This window comes from Sinocyclocheilus rhinocerous, unplaced genomic scaffold (assembly GCF_001515625.1).
Source record: "Sinocyclocheilus rhinocerous isolate Xijiao unplaced genomic scaffold, SAMN03320098_v1.1 scaffold1012, whole genome shotgun sequence".
Taxonomy (NCBI): domain Eukaryota; kingdom Metazoa; phylum Chordata; class Actinopteri; order Cypriniformes; family Cyprinidae; genus Sinocyclocheilus; species Sinocyclocheilus rhinocerous.
Genome location: NW_015640039.1, coordinates 198,236 through 215,364, shown reverse-complemented (window position 1 = coordinate 215,364; position 17,129 = coordinate 198,236). Strand labels below are relative to the sequence as shown.

The window sequence follows — 17,129 nt, the reverse complement described above, 5'->3', positions numbered from 1 at the left end:
TTACACCAAATACACAAAATAATGTTATTTTTAGCAACATCATATGACCCCTTTAAAGTTTTTATGGTTTTAGTTAATAACCCTGCTATTAACATATGAAAAGTAAATTATTACCTACTGACTGATATAACCTGCAGTAAGAGTCACTCAACAAATCAGGGAACAATTTTGAATAGAATAGAATAGAACACAACACAACACAATAAAATAAAATAAAATAAAAAAAATATATATAAAAAAATAAAAATAAATAAATAAAGATTTATTTTTGTAAACTAGTTTAAAAGATTTGAGTCTCTGAAATGAATCAAAATCCCCATTCCTAGTGTGTAAGTACCTATATAATTTTCTGTGTCTATATGATCTTTGTATTCTTTGTAGGGAAAAAGCAGCATGAACATTCTTCAAAATATCTTCTTTTGTGCTCCACAGAAGAAAGTCAACAACATGAGTGTGGATATATTGTATTCATGAATTCAGTCTATTAATTTGGTCCCAAGCAGTCATGCAACTAAGCAAACCTAAGAAAACAAACGTCAGTTATGCAAATCGTTATTTTGCCACCTTTTACCTACAAGCTCAAGATTGGTCCACACGCTCTGCTTAACAATTACTAAATTATGTTGACAACAGGACAAGTCAGCAAAACGGAAAGTTTGCTTTAGAATTTTTATGGATCTTATTAAATCGTCCAGCAGGCCCTTAGGTAAGGAGATGAGGGGGATGACAAAGAAAATATGAGAAAAATAGGGGAGTGTTCGGAAGCGAGGGAGGAATGAAGACTTGCATCACGAGCTACGGCCTGAAATGGGGGTTTTAAATTTCACGCTATGCATTTAATTTCAATAAGGCCTCTGGAAAGAGAATACACAATATGACAGCTCAAAAAACCCAAGAGATAGAAGAACTTATCTGATGGAGACACGTGACTCGCTAGATTAATTGAACTATGACTACTATAGATAGTGTTGCACTTGACTCCTGTTTATTACTGCTCTGATAAAGAGCCTAATGCATAAAAGGAGCCCAAAGGAACATAATATAGCGACTGCATAGTTTCAAATGTGTACATGCATAACTTGAGTAATGCATGGTTTAAAATGTTGTACATTGCTCCAGTTCAATCACAAAGTCTTGCCTTGAGCTTCAATGAAAGCTCTTTCAGTTTTAAAACAGAGAAGGCATTTTGTATGCTAATGCAGGAAACTAAAACAATACAAAGGAGAACATTTCTCTCAGGATGCACTGTGGCACAAAGCTTTCCAGGTTTAGAAATCACACTTAAAGGAATAATTCACCCCCAAAATTAAAATTTGATTAAATGTATTACCCCTCAGACCATCTAAGATGTATATGAGTTTATTTCTTCATCGGAACAGATTGGGAGAAATTTAGCATTACTTCAATGGAATCTTCAAGCAGTGAATGGGTGCCGTCAGAATGAGAGTCCAAACATTCTTCAAAATATCTTCTTTTGTGCTCCACAGAAGAAAGTCAACAACATGAGTGTGGATATATTGTATTCATGAATTCAGTCTATTAATTTGGTCCCAAGCAGTCATGCAACTAAGCAAACCTAAGAAAACAAACGTCAGTTATGCAAATCGTTATTTTGCCACCTTTTACCTACAAGCTCAAGATTGGTCCACACGCTCTGCTTAACAATTACTAAATTATGTTGACAACAGGACAAGTCAGCAAAACGGAAAGTTTGCTTTAGAATTTTTATGGATCTTATTAAATCGTCCAGCAGGCCCTTAGGTAAGGAGATGAGGGGGATGACAAAGAAAATATGAGAAAAATAGGGGAGTGTTCGGAAGCGAGGGAGGAATGAAGACTTGCATCACGAGCTACGGCCTGAAATGGGGGTTTTAAATTTCACGCTATGCATTTAATTTCAATAAGGCCTCTGGAAAGAGAATACACAATATGACAGCTCAAAAAACCCAAGAGATAGAAGAACTTATCTGATGGAGACACGTGACTCGCTAGATTAATTGAACTATGACTACTATAGATAGTGTTGCACTTGACTCCTGTTTATTACTGCTCTGATAAAGAGCCTAATGCATAAAAGGAGCCCAAAGGAACATAATATAGCGACTGCATAGTTTCAAATGTGTACATGCATAACTTGAGTAATGCATGGTTTAAAATGTTGTACATTGCTCCAGTTCAATCACAAAGTCTTGCCTTGAGCTTCAATGAAAGCTCTTTCAGTTTTAAAACAGAGAAGGCATTTTGTATGCTAATGCAGGAAACTAAAACAATACAAAGGAGAACATTTCTCTCAGGATGCACTGTGGCACAAAGCTTTCCAGGTTTAGAAATCACACTTAAAGGAATAATTCACCCCCAAAATTAAAATTTGATTAAATGTATTACCCCTCAGACCATCTAAGATGTATATGAGTTTATTTCTTCATCGGAACAGATTGGGAGAAATTTAGCATTACTTCAATGGAATCTTCAAGCAGTGAATGGGTGCCGTCAGAATGAGAGTCCAAACAGCTGATAAAAACATCACAATAATGCACAAGTAATCCACACATCTCCAGTTCATCAATTAACACCTTGTGAAGCGAAAAGCTCCATGTTTGTATGAAACAAATCCATCATTAAAACGTTTTAAACTGCTGCTTTCAGCTATTGCTTTCTCCAGTGGAAAAGTCATCTCGTCTGAATCAGGAGAGAAATATGCACTGTTTACAAATGGAAACAGTCCAAAACAGATATAAAACAAAACAAATATGCTGGTGGATTTTGATGATTGAGGACAAAAGAGATTGGACTTTTTCACTAAAGGAAGTGTTGTTATAGATTATGGACTTGTTTTTTGTTTGTTTGTTTTTTTACCAGAAGGGATTGTTTAAAGTTAAAATGTCTTAATAATGAATTTGATCTTACAGACATACAGCTTTTTGTTTCACAAGATGTTAAATGAGGGTCTGGAGCCATTTGGATTACTTGTGGATTATTGTGATGTTTTTATCAGCTGTTTGGGACTCTCATTCTGACGGCACCCATTCACTGCAGAGGATCCATTCGTGAGCAAGAGATTTAATGTTACATTTCTCCAAATCTGTTCTTATGAATAAAAAACTCTTTACATCTAGGACAGAGGATAAGTACATTTTTTTTATTTTTTTGGGTGAACTATTCCTTTAAAAATCTCATATATCCAGGTTTTTCATCAACTATCTTGATTTTTAGCTGTTTTGGCTTATTTTAAATAATTTAAAGTCATCTTAAGGCCACCTTAGAACTTTGCCGAGGCCCCCTAGTGGGCCCCTGGCTTCTAGTTAAGAACCATTAGTGTAAATGTCTATTATGTCATTAATATTAATCAAACAACTGTATTAAGAAGAAGAAAAAAGAAGAAACTGTACATATTTTAATTATAGACTTGCTTTTTAGTCAAACTCCAACAGCATCAATATTAATTTATTTGATCTACGAATTAGGTAGGGTTGTTTTACATTTAATTTCTGTGAATGTTTACTTGAACACCTGATACAGTACTGCTGTTAGATACCTGAACACCACTGTTTACTTCATTTGCATCTTTGTTCTGTTGTATTAATTTGAATCCAGTTCTTGTAATGTGATTCTTGAATCTTTATTTGATTACTGAACTTCTAATTAAATGAGAAGTTGTTTACTCGTTTTTAATTACTTGGGCAATTTTAAAGGCTACGTTCCATTACTTTAATTCAATTTGTATATATTTATATTAATATAATTAAAGTGTGCGTTTAATACCATAATAGTTTTTGCTGTGGTATTAAAATTGGTATTGGGAAATTTAAGTGGCATTGTTTTCAATGTGCTCTAATAGCACTCTGAGCTCCGTTAAACAAATATCCTCGCATATTTTCCACCACAATCAGCATAGACAAAGAAAAACAGACTCATATGTTGGCATATGAATGCTGTATGTTGCTATATGTTTATGGTAACAAATAGTATAGTTTGCTTACCAATATAGAGTTGGGCAGATTGTTGAATTCCATTGGTTCAGTGAAGAACTCAGTGTTGTGGTCCAGTCTGCCATGACCTCCATACTGGATTTCATCCGAGTCCAGTTTGATCTTATATCTGGAGATCAGTGTGGTTAAGGAACCCAAAGATATACTGGAGACACAACTTATGAGAAGGAGAAGATAAATAAGTCACATTACAGTAAACTATACTCTTTTCTTTCTTTATATGATTTTGATGGACAAAGTATCAACTGAGGGATCAAATAAACATATGGATCCATCAAAATGCTTGGATATGATGCTCTTAAAGTTACTTTCTGTCATTATTTACTCAAAACAAGCCATGGTGTCCACTGGATGTGAACTGGTTGTCCACTTTTTAGAGACGCTCTTCAGCTCGTCAGAATGCAGAGCTGCACTGCAAGTCAACAGCACTGATTGCTTTGAGCTCCTCCGAGACAATGACACGCATTTGTCCCATAGAAACACGCGCGCCAAAACCGATGAGCCACCACATCAACAATTCCAGGCAGAATTATTTATCCATTTCAAAATATTAATAATGTATTCCATCAAAAAATGTTTCAAACAACACGAAACGTGCACTCAGAAAATTTCACTCGGTCTGTGCTACACTGACTAAATTAAATATTAAAAAAAGTAATTGCCTAGACTCATGACCGGAATAAGAAATATCTTTGACAGAGAGCATAAAAGAATAATGAAGACACATTTAGTGAAAACTGGAAATCTATTTCATGCTTTTGTGTTTTAAGTTATACACCCCCCAAAAATGGAAAGATGCCTTGAAAATGTAAGGTGCTGAGCTTGCTGAACATCTGGACTGCCTAATTTATTTCCATTATAAGTGCATTAATGCTGAAATGATCTGTGCTAACTGACAGCATGTCACAGATGCTCTTGATAGAGCTAAAGTTAAATCGAATCATTATTTAAAGACAACATAAAACAATTTAACTTCCATAAAGTGTCATTTTTCCAAGTGAAACAATATTAAGTGGAAAATAATGTAGGTTAAAACTGGTTAATTTTACTTTCCTTTGCAAACGGGTACAAAAAAGGCCATCACAAAAGAAAGTCTGTAAAAGACTGCAGTTAAGTTACTGCATTTAATTAAAACTGATGAGTTGTGCACAGTAAGATCAGTGACATTTATTAAGATAAATAGTAAAAAAAAGAAAGAAAAAAAAAGATAAGGGACATTTATTAAGATAAAGAGTAAAATTTTAGAGTCGATTTCATGTTTTTTTTTAATTTTTTTATAATGCTAAAAAAAAGATGTGATTCTCAACTGGGGAAGCAGGGAAAACAACCAGTTGTTATTCATACAATCAGCCATAGTTAAATCAATAGTTATTTAAAATAAATAGACTTCATTTTTGAAAAAGGGAGTAAATTGCGCAGCAGGCAATGTAGTTAATGGAAATATTATTATACAATATTATATAAAATGTAACATTTTTTATTATTTATATGCACAACGACAACAATTAACATTTATTATTTTTAATAATAATAATAATAATAATAATAAAAACAAAATAAAAAAATATTATTATTATTATCAATATTTGTCCTTTAGGAAATTTCTGCTTACTTTTGGTACTGTTGGATCGCCATAATAAGGGTCCTGAAGTAAAACCAGTTCAGAACCACTGCTACACATATTGTACCATATGCGTCTTCAAATCTACAGAAAGCAAAATATAAAACGTTTTAGTTATGTGACAGTTAATATACAGTTTTCACCCTCGAAGTGTAAGTAAACAACTGTATTCCTTTGGCACAAGGAAGGAAAAGACGGAGAAGCTGGAGTCCCCAGTCTCTCCACTCCTGCTCTCCATCTCTGTTTACCTTGGCCTCTCAGGGGTTTAAACAGTTGTGAGTTGTAACAAACATGCAGACTGGCGTCTAATTGGCTGCTTGAATAATCACCTCCTATCCCCATGGGCTAGCGGTGGGTCTTCGTGTTATCCTCAAACGCTCTCTTACTCTGCCCCGGAGCTGGAGCACACTTGGCTTTTACTGCCAGCTTGCTGGCTTTGATAGCGATGATTAAAAAGAAGTGTTGCTTGGCGTATTGTTCCTGCTGAGGATGACGACAGATGCCCCCTCCCGACCCTACTCCCCCATACTCCTATTTGCATTGAATTCTCTCACTGATAGAACAAACTTCCTTTGTTATGGATATTTCTGAGATGTTATCGGGAAGAGAGTGAGAAAAACAAAATGATCTGATGCCTTCTTTTTTCTCAGAGAGAATTAATGGGGGCTTCATATAAGTTGCTTACTGTCAGGATTTATATAAAAAGTAACTAAAACATTTTGACGTTTGCATCACATAACTAGCTCCATATGGGTTATCTGAAGTAAACTTGCTCGGTAGCTTACCCGGTACAGCACTGGGTTACACTTTATATTAAGATGTCCTTGTTACAGTGTAATTATACATTTAAGTACTGAGTAATATTAATTAACTTCATACACTTACTATGTGGTTTGGGTTATAGGATTAGGGTTTGGGTTAGGTTTACTTGCATGTAATTATGCATAATTAAGTGCTATTTTAATAGTAAGTACATGTAACATGTAACAAGGATACCTTAAAATAAAGTGTTACCCAGCACTGCACTCGCAATAACAAGTACTTAAGTACGAGTCCCGTGAAAGGTGTGTTTTTATTAGTGCTGTCAAACGATTAATCGTGATTAATAGCATTCAAAATAAAAGTTTTTACTTATATAATATATATATATGTTTACTGTGTATATTTATTATGTATATATAAATACACACACATACAGTTATATTTACTGTAAAAATATAATAAAAATATTTACATGTATAAAACCGGACAATAATCCAAAAACAAACCTTAAAAACAACACAAAAACGGGTCACTGAGCACAAAACCAAGTTTCTGCTACGGCCATTCCAGTTCCCTGACCTGAACCCTATAGAAAATGAGTGTGGTGAACTGAAGAGGAGAAGCACCATCATGGAGCTGGGAATCTGAAGGGTCTGGAGAGATTCTGGATGAAGGAATGGTCTCTGATCTCTTGTCAGGTGCTCTCTAACCTCATCAGGCATTATAGGAGAAAACTCAGAGCTGTTATTATGTGTTATTATGCCAAATGGAGGTTTCAAAAAGCACTGAATAAAAGGGTGCCGTTAATTGTGGCCAATGTGTATTAGAGAAAAACATTTATGTCATAATGATATTTCCCCCCATTTTAAATTCTTATTCTCCAATGAAAGGTTAGATTTATGTGAATTTTTTAAATGTAAGATCAAAAATGATTAACAATGCAGATTTATTTTCACAGCCTTCTTTGATCATATTTACCAAGGGTGCCAATAATTCTGACCATGACTGTATATTTATATTCTTATGTTATATATAAATATATTCAGTATATAAACGTAACATATTTTTCTTAAATATATATACATGCGTGTGTTTGTATATATATATATATATAAACTTTTATTTTGGATGCGATTAATCGCGATTAATCATTTGTCAGCACTAGTTGTTATGTTATGTTTGTTTTTGCTCACACTATCAGTTTAGGGTTTAACACCACCCATGGGACATTTATGAATTGTTGTGAAATGTACAGCTAATGTAATAAAACGTTCATTCAGATTCACATTAGTTTTGGATAGAACTGAATGCGCTTTTAGTGCCACTCACTGGATATTTCACTTTGAAAGTGACACAAAATGTACAAGAAGAATCATTATATAATTTTGTAGAAGTGTCGCCACAGGCACATTTTTCTAATAAGCCTTGGTTGGACTTTTAGCACGTAGGCTGGATCACTGAATTAAATAAAACATGACTGAACATCTTTTAACCTGTAACTACGACTGAAATATAGATATCAGTAGTTACATTTTGTACAGAGATAAGCAGTAGTTTTGAATGCTAACATTATTTAATATTTATCTTCATCTATGTTATAAAATGAAGACAAATATGGTATAACATGAAGGCAAATAATTACACAAATCTATCAATGATTTAATAAATATTTTGTATGTAGAGCAGAAAAATAGGACTCAGCAAAACATAATGGTGATCCGCACAAGCACTACTGTTAGCAAGAAAGCTAAATATTCACTTCCCAACCTGAGGTTTGCCTTATTGATTAAAACTGCAGCTAATGTTAAATCTGAGCACAGTTTCACTAAAATAAATTTATTTTGTGGACTTGTAAAATTTAAAACTAGTCTTCACTTCTTCAGCTCAAACACAGTGTCATCATTAGCATCTAGCAGGTTAATTTCATATAAAGGTCCTTTCATATGACTTACACTAGTATTCCACATTGCACTGAACTATACAAAGTGCAGTGTCATGCTATAACGCAATGTTCAGAGTTCAAACAGCTTCAACTTTGACCCTGTTTGCCTGCTGTCCTTTCAAAGAACAGCCATTGAGTAGTGGACAATTTGCATGATGTATCATTATCATTAGCAGAAAAGCTGACAGATAGAAGACATCAAAGGCATATTGTGACAATCTCCTTGCTGAAATAAACCACTTAAACCAGCCTACATTCTTAAAGGGATAGTTCATTAAAAAAAATGAAAATTCTGTCATTAATGACTCTCCCTCATTTCGTTCCAAACCCGTATGACCTTCGTTCATCTTCAGAACACAAATTAAGATATTTTTTATGAAATCCGAGAGCTTTCTGTCCCTCCATAGACAGCAAGAGAACTGCCATGATCAAGATACAGTAAGGCAGTAAGGACATTGTTAAAATAGTCCGCGTGACATGAACATACGAGAATACTTTTTGTGCGCAAAGAAAACAAAAATAATGACTTTAGTCAACGATTTGCAGAGGAATACAATATTGCACAGGCATACATTGTGGAAGGGTTGAACTGCTGATTTACATTTACATTTACATTTAGTCATTTAGCAGACGCTTTTATCCAAAGCGACTTACAAATGAGTGATGAACAGAGGTGTGACATGCGTTCTTTTCGGCTCATTAAAGATTAATCTTGCAGCGCCATTTTGAATTAATTGTAGAGGTTTGATAGAAGTGGCTGGAAGACCTGCCAAGAGAGCATTGCAATAGTCCAGCCTGGATAGAATGTTGTATGGACTATTTTAACGGTGTCCTTACTAAGTTTCTGTGCCTACACCTTGGTAGTTCCTTTGCTGTCTATGAAGGGATCAGAAAACTCTTGGATTCATCAAAAAATATCTTAATTTGTATTCCGAAGAAGAACAAAGTTCTTATGGGTTTGGAACGACACAAGGGTGAGTAATTAATGACAGAATTTTCATTTTTGGGTGAACTATGCCTTTAAAAAAAAGAGGTCCCAAAAGAGGGTTTTTGCAGCAAAGCCATAACTATTTGGGCTACCCAAACAACCTTTCAGTGAGCAGTTCTTAACAGAAATGTTTTTTAGAACATTTTAATAATCTAAACAACATATATAATCTATAGTGGAACTTTTTCCACTATAGAACCTTTTGTGGTTCAATGGATGTTAAATGTTCTTCATGGACCCATCAATGCCAATAAAGAACCTTTATTTTTAAGAGTTTAGGGTCTCCTAGGTCTAGCGTAGGTGTGGTTTGCTGGTTTTTGAGGGGTTTTTGGGCAATTCAAGACATCTTGGTCAGACAGGGAGTCCATCTTAAACCTGGTTTAGGCTGGTCTTTTTAGCAGGCATATGCCTGCCTACCATTGGAAATGTATTTCCAAGCTGTTCTGAAACCAATAATTCTATTATCGATGCCAACATTTTATGTTGCGGCACTAGAGGAAGAGCACCAGAAGCAAGATGCAAGCAAGAAGTGCTGCGTTGCAGAATGTCAGTTCCGCCCCATGTGGATTCACACAGACGGCACGTCTGAGATCCATAAAAAGACGTCTTTGGGGAGATGGAGAGAGAAAGAGCATAAATAAGACTCAGGGATCCTTTATAAAGAGGAAGTCTACCTAAAGCATTCATGCATCGATCAGTACCACCCATTCCCATTAGACAAGCATGAATGTCACCCAGGACCAAAGCATACGTGACAGTACAGCGAGTGCGATCGTGCCGGAAGAATACTAAAAGTATGTGTATGTGTGTAGATGAGTGAATGCACAAGACCCAGAATGGCTAATTCAATGTTCCCTGGCAAGCATGCCAGTGTAACAGCAGTGGCTCTCCAGCTGAAATTGGCAGTTGGAGGCTTTTAGCAATTATGTTTTTGTTAGCCCTTACAGATGCTTGTCTCAGAGGCCAGGCAGCGCTGGCGATGAAGCACTGTAATCAGCCAAGCCTTGCTGAACAAAGAGGAGGGCCTGAGATCAAAGTCAATTTGCTCACAGGAGGAAAAAGAGCGGACGAGAGGGTGACAGGGCTAAGGACCACTGGACTCTGAAGCTCTGATGACCTGAAGAAAATGTGTGCATGATCGTGATTGGGAAGAGGGTCGTGATATCGTGCCTCTCTCGTGTTAGCGAAGGCAGTAATGGCGGTCTGTCCTTTGAGGGGCAAACGGGTCTTGGCACTGGAAAGCATTCTGGAACCAAATTTCAAAATGAAGCCATTGCGAGGTGTATCATCTCAGCTGTATTATGTATCTTTTTCTTGTAGCAAACATTTTTGCAAATTCTACTGGCATGTTCACTGAATAGGCTAAAGTAGGGCCTGAAACTTTTCTGAGGTGTTTTCATAACTTCATAAAATTTTGATCGTCAAGAGGTTTTGAGAGCTGTTTTGCAACCTGGTTGCCAAAACATGGGACTTTAAATATGGTTTAAAATAAGTGATTCCTGTGATTTTGTACATTTCTAGCAAAACACATCAGCACTACAATTTGTGTAAAATCTGAGGGATAAAAAACCCTACTGGAAATCATACCTTTAAACAAACAAACAAACAAACAAAAAACAATTTAAATTATAAAAAAAAAGAATAATTAAGAATTATGTGATGCAAAAATGACATCTATCATCTATTTGTCATCTATCATATATTCATCTATCATCAATGACACCTATTTATTTATTTTTTCTTAAATCATTTTACATATGTTAACAATGAACAATAATTTGTTACATTATTTATTATACTATTACTATATATTAACTTTTAAGTGTTATTATATATAGTTAAGTGTTAACTATATATTAACACATATAGTTACCTATTAGTGTTAACTATATATTAACACTATATAGTTAACTATTAAGTATTACTCTATTTTAATCGTTCTTGGAGATTTCAACAAATCAAATCTATCCCGTGAACTGCCAAAATACAAGCAGCACATTACGTGTCCCACCAGAGACAGTAATATATTGGAACACTGTTACACAGTAATAAAGGATGCATATCTTAAGGTCTGTGTAGAGGATGTGAACCGGGTCTTCAGGAAGCAGAAATCTAGAAAAGCTTCAGGCCCAGATGGTGTTTCACCTGCCTGTTTAAAAGTCTGTGCTGACCAACTGGCCCCCATCTTCACACAAATCTTAAACAGATCTCTGGAGCTGTGTGAAATTCCCTGCTGCTTCAAACGCTCCACCATCATTCCGGTCCCCAAAAAGCCCAAAATCACTGGACTTAACGACTATAGACCTGTCGCTCTCACGTCTGTTCTGTGGTCATGAAGTCACTTGAGAGACTGGTCCTGGCCTACCTGCTCTTCTCCTTGTACACGAATGACTGCACTTCAAAGGTCCCCTCTGTCAAGCTCCTGAAGTTCGCGGATGACACTACAGTCATCGGCCTCATTAAGGACGGAGACGAGTCTGCTTACAGACAGGAGGTTAAAGAGCTGGCTGTCTGGTGCAGTCACAACAACCTGGAGCTCATGGACAGCACTGTGGCTGCAGTGGAGTCATTCATATTCACCACTATCTCTCAGGACCTGAAGTGTGACACTCACATAGACTCCATTGCTAAAAAGGCCCAGTAGAGGTTGTACTTCCTTCGCCAGCTGAGGAAATTCAACGTGCCACAGGAGCTGCTGAAACAGTTCTACTCTGCCATCGAGTCTGTCCTGTGTTCATCCATAACTGTCTGTTTTGGTTCAGCTACAAAATCAAACATCAAGAGACTACAGCGGACAGTCAGGACTGCTGAGAGGATTATCAGTGCCCCTCTGCCCAGCCTCCAAGATCTTTACATCTCCAGAGTGAGGAAAAGGGCTAAGAAAATCACCTTGGACACCTCACTCCCAGCTCACTCTCTCATCAAACTGTTGCCTTCTGGTCGGCGCTACATAGCACTGACCACCAGAACAGCCAGGCACAAGAACAGTTTTTCCCCGCAGGCTATATTCAGCCTGAACAATTAAACTTTCATAATTAGACACAGTCCATCACAACTGACATATTTATATAAAGAAACCAAAATTTGTACACTTGTAAAATGCACATTTTGTAAATAACATATCTACACACTTATAACATATCTGTACATTTACCTAAACAATTAAATTTTTCCCTATACTTCTATTTCTGTAAATAGTACATTATTTAATTTCTGTTATTTTTTCTTATAGTGTTATATTCCATCCCTACTGTGTTATTCCTATGAATGTCTGCACTATCATGTATGTTTGCACTATGTCTGTACTTTCTTCTACACTGGAAGCTCCTGTCGTCAAGTCAAATTCCTTGTGTGTGTAAACATACTTGGTAATAAAGCTCTTCTGATTCTAATTCTGAAAAAGTGATGTTTATGTCTAAATATATTGACATACTACCATTCTACCAAGTTTGGATTAAGATTTTTTTATACAATAAAATGCTGTGATCATTTACCCACTCTCCACTTATTCCAAACTTGTAGTGAGTTTCTTTCTTCTGTTGAACAGAAAGAAGATATTTTGAAGAATGTTGGTAACCAAACACTTGATAGTAGCCATTGATATATAAGGAACTGCCTGAAGAGCTCAGAGACAGAATTGTGGCAAGGCACAGATCTGGCCAAGGTTACAAAAAACTTTCTGCTGCACTTAAGGTTCCTAAGAGCACGGTGGCCTCCATAATCCTTAAATGGAAGACGTTTGGGATGACCAGAACCCTTCCTAGAGCTGGCTGTCCGGCCAAACTGAGCTATCGGGGGAGAAGAGCCTTGGTGAGAGAGGTAAAGAAGAACCCAAAGATCACTGTGGCTGAGCTCCAGAGATGCAGTCGGGAGATGGGAGAAAGTTGTAGAAAGTCAACCATCACTGCAGCCCTCCACCAGTCGGGGCTTTATGGCAGAGTGGCCCGACGGAAGCCTCTCCTCAGTGCAAGACACATGAAAGCCTGCATGGAGTTTGCTAAAAAACACCTGAAGGACTCCGAGATGGTGAGAAATAAGATTCTCTGGTCTGATGAGACCAAGATAGAACTTTTTGGCCTTAATTCTAAGCGGTATGTGTGGAGAAAACCAGGCACCTGTCCAATACAGTCCCAACAGTGAAGCATGGTGGTGGCAGCATCATGCTGTGGGGGTGTTTTTCAGCTGCAGGGACAGGACGACTGGTTGCAATCGAGGGAAAGATGAATGTGGCCAAGTACAGGGATATCCTGGATGAAAACCTTCTCCAGAGTGCTCAGGACCTCAGACTGGAACTAAGGTTTACCTTCCAACAAGACAATGACCCTAAGCACACAGCTAAAATAACGAAGGAGTGGCTTCACAACAACTCTGTGACTGTTCTTGAATGGCCCAGCCAGAGCCCTGACTTAAACCCAATTGAGCATCTCTGGAGAGACCTAAAAATGGCTGTCCACCAACGTTTACCATCCAACCTGACAGAACTGGAGTGGATCTGCAAGAGGGAATGGCAGAGGATCCCCAAATCCATGTGTGAAAAACTTGTTGCATCTTTCCCAAAAAGTCTCATGGCTGTATTAGATCAAAAGGGTGCTTCTACTAAATACTGAGCAAAGGGTCTGAATACTTAGGACCGTGTGATATTTCAGTTTTTCTTTTTTTAATAAATCTGCAAAAATGTCAACAATTCTGTGTTTTTCTGTCAATATGGGGTGCTGTGTGTACATTAATGAGGAAAAAAAATTAACTTAAATGATTTTAGCAAATGGCTGCAATATAACAAAGAGTGAAAAATTTAAGGGGGTCTGAATACTTTCCGTACCCACTGTACATATCAGTCTAGTGCTTTACATAGAAAAACAACAGAAAAGTAGGGCATTGGAATGCAAAAATGCATTCTGTGTGAACGGCCCCTTACTGAATAAAAAAAGAAAAGAAAAAACATATATATTAAGAAATATATTAAATAAATAAATAAAAGCAAAATATTTTTTTTTCTGATGTAAGCATCAAAACAATGCCCTAAACGCATCAAACGCATCAAAGCAGTCAATCCAACACAGTCAAGAATAACTTAAAGAGGTTGCCACCGTTTAGGACTAGCTTAACTAGAAGTCTGCATTCCCGCGACTCTCCTGTGGGAACCGCGAGACCTGACCAGATTTTTTGCGCCGGGGGATTAAATTCCCGAATAAAATTGTCAGTCATGGAATCCCTGATGTCGGCCCCGCTGCAATTGGAGCGCTTAGCCAAGCGCTAAATACCCTCACCATGTTTTTGCAACGATCAGTTGTGGGACTATATTCTGTCATAAATCGCACACCATTCATTGCTGAACTTTCTACCGTCCGTTGCTGGAAATAAAATGAAATTACTGGTTAATATGTCCCGATCTCAATAAAGTTTACACACGCTTTTGGTCCGTGAATTAGATCTGCTGTCTGTGGAGGTTTGGCCAGGACCGGTTCCAGAATTAAATCAACATATTTTATGTTCCGTCCATTGCCAATCACTGCTATTTCGAGAGTGAATCCCGCATAAATATGCGGATGTCATTCCAGAAACTATGCAGGGTGTAGCCTGTGTGTCCGAAAAATTAAAATTTCATACAAATTCTGAATGGATTATACCCTAGAAAGTGTGCAAAGCACGTTCCCTTTATCACTAAAAAGCGTCACTCGTCTTCGTTCATCGCGATCTTACAAAGTTCTGTTATAATCAATGAAGCTCTCTAAACTACACAAAGAATCTCTTATTTACATCGTGTCTGCACTTAGTCATGAGATTATTCACGAGCGTGCAAAACTGCACTTAAAAACTGCGGCGCTTTCAGCGGTGAGTGAATTCTGACAAAACGTTTCTGATTGGCCATTGCGTTCAAGAAATCAACAGATACCTGTGATTGGTAACACTGATCAACGCTGCAAAAACACGTTGAGGGTATTTAGCGTTTTGTTAAGCGCTCCAATTGCATTGGGGCCGACATCAGGGATTCCATGACTAACAATTGAGGGGGGGGGGGGCCCTAATGTCGCCCATGCTGGTTTGGAACAACATGAGAGTCAATGATAACAGAATTTTCTTTTTTGTGTGAACTGTCCCTTTAAATTAATATTTTTTACAAAGGAATAACACATCCATTTTAGTGACAGTGAAGACATTTCCCCCCCCATTTTTAAATAAATGCTGTTCAGTTAAACTTTCTATTCAAGAACCTTGAATAAATGTATCATGGTTTCCACAAAAATATTAAGCACAGCTGTTTTCACCATTGATAAAAATAAGAAATGAGCAGCAAATCATCATATTAAAATGATTTCTGAAGGATCATGTGACACTGAAGACTAAAGTAATGAGGCTGAATAAGTTTTGCCATTGCAAAAATAAAATACATTTCAAAATACATTAAAATAGAAAACTTGCAATAATAATAGTAACTGTAACTCACTAACCCCAAACCTCTAAATGGCAGTGTGTGTAAGTATACAAGTAATAAATAAGTAAATCCTACATTTTTAATGGTTCTGATTTCCAGCTTCTACAATGATTTTAAATGAGATCAGAAGTGGAAAACTGCTCAATGCAAATATAGTAGGTATTTATGATTTGCTCTTCAAGAAACTATATACATAACCATAACATGCTGTATGACACACTGACCCTCCTTACAACGCTTTCATCTTCAACAGCAGAAATCATTCCCATGAGATCCCCCTGTGTTCTGCCTCACATGTCAATATGCATTTCCCTCCTTTATCACACTCATTACGCATTTTTTTTGTATAAAGTCATCAAGCATCTTTGAGCTGTAAAGCCTGCTGCTGTTTTGCCCGAGGACAAGCCTGTTACAGATTCAAGGAGGATTGCTGATATGCTTGAATTATTTAGAATGGCGTTCAGGTAAATGCCCCTGACAGATAATATGAGAATGATGACCTGACACAATCACAGACGCCTGTTGGCACGCAGCGTATCTGAGACACATCAGGCCTGACAGGATGTGCTTTCATGATGATACCCAACTGGGATTTACAATACTCCATCTTCTGAATGGAGAGAAGCACCTGAAGAGCGTGCCCATCGAGAGCAGAGAACCAAAGAATGAGAGGAAAAAAACCAAAGCATCGAAGGTTTGAGCTGCTGTCGAAAGCTGATGTCGACAGAATTTTAATGGCTGATGTTTGTGGTGGAGTGCTTAACTCAGGGGAAACTCTGTCTTCTTTTTTTGAAAAGAGAGAAAAAGTCGGAGGAACAAAACTGATGCTCTTCCCGCTGAAAGGACATGGGAGAGACTTTTTAAGACGTCAAAGTGCTTTGTCTCACTCTCTAGAATCCAAATTCATGACCATGTCCGCCTCCCTGAAGCTTTTTTTGTTTTGGGTTTTACCTGTAGTAAAATTTCACAGAAATATGGCTTTTGCAGCTGTCATCTGATGAGGCGGGAGCTCATGTCAAAGTGTATTTTAATGTGTAAACGGTCAAAAAAAACGAATTTTGGCCCATTTAACACGTGGTATTGAATATAAGTGTATATAAGCGTAAATATAAGCTGAACATCTGTAAAAGTACAGTACCTTCTCAGGTTTGCCTAATATCACAAAGCAATGACAAAAATTAAGTGACACAAATGCCATGGGAGTTTGACTGGAATTATGAAATATTATGGTTGCGGTAAGATTACAATTGTCAAATCAAATTTTGATCAACAAGTGAAATGATTCATGGTCACATGAACAGACATTAAAACAAGAGAAATTAAGCTATTTATAATAACATAGAAAACATTATTAAATCATGATTTTTTTATTTAGCCTAATACATATTTAAATA

General features: G+C 36.9%; 1 protein-coding gene across 1 annotated transcript in view; it reads right to left on the bottom strand.

Annotated features, from left to right (window-relative positions):
- The window catches only part of LOC107752276 (1,4-alpha-glucan-branching enzyme-like), a 192,494-nt gene that overhangs the window by 10,010 nt on the left and 165,355 nt on the right, over positions 1–17,129 (bottom strand). The window contains exon 15 of the mRNA XM_016568208.1: positions 3,981–4,098. Coding sequence (XP_016423694.1) covers positions 3,981–4,098 — 118 coding nt within the window. The remainder of the gene's footprint in view (positions 1–3,980; positions 4,099–17,129) is intronic.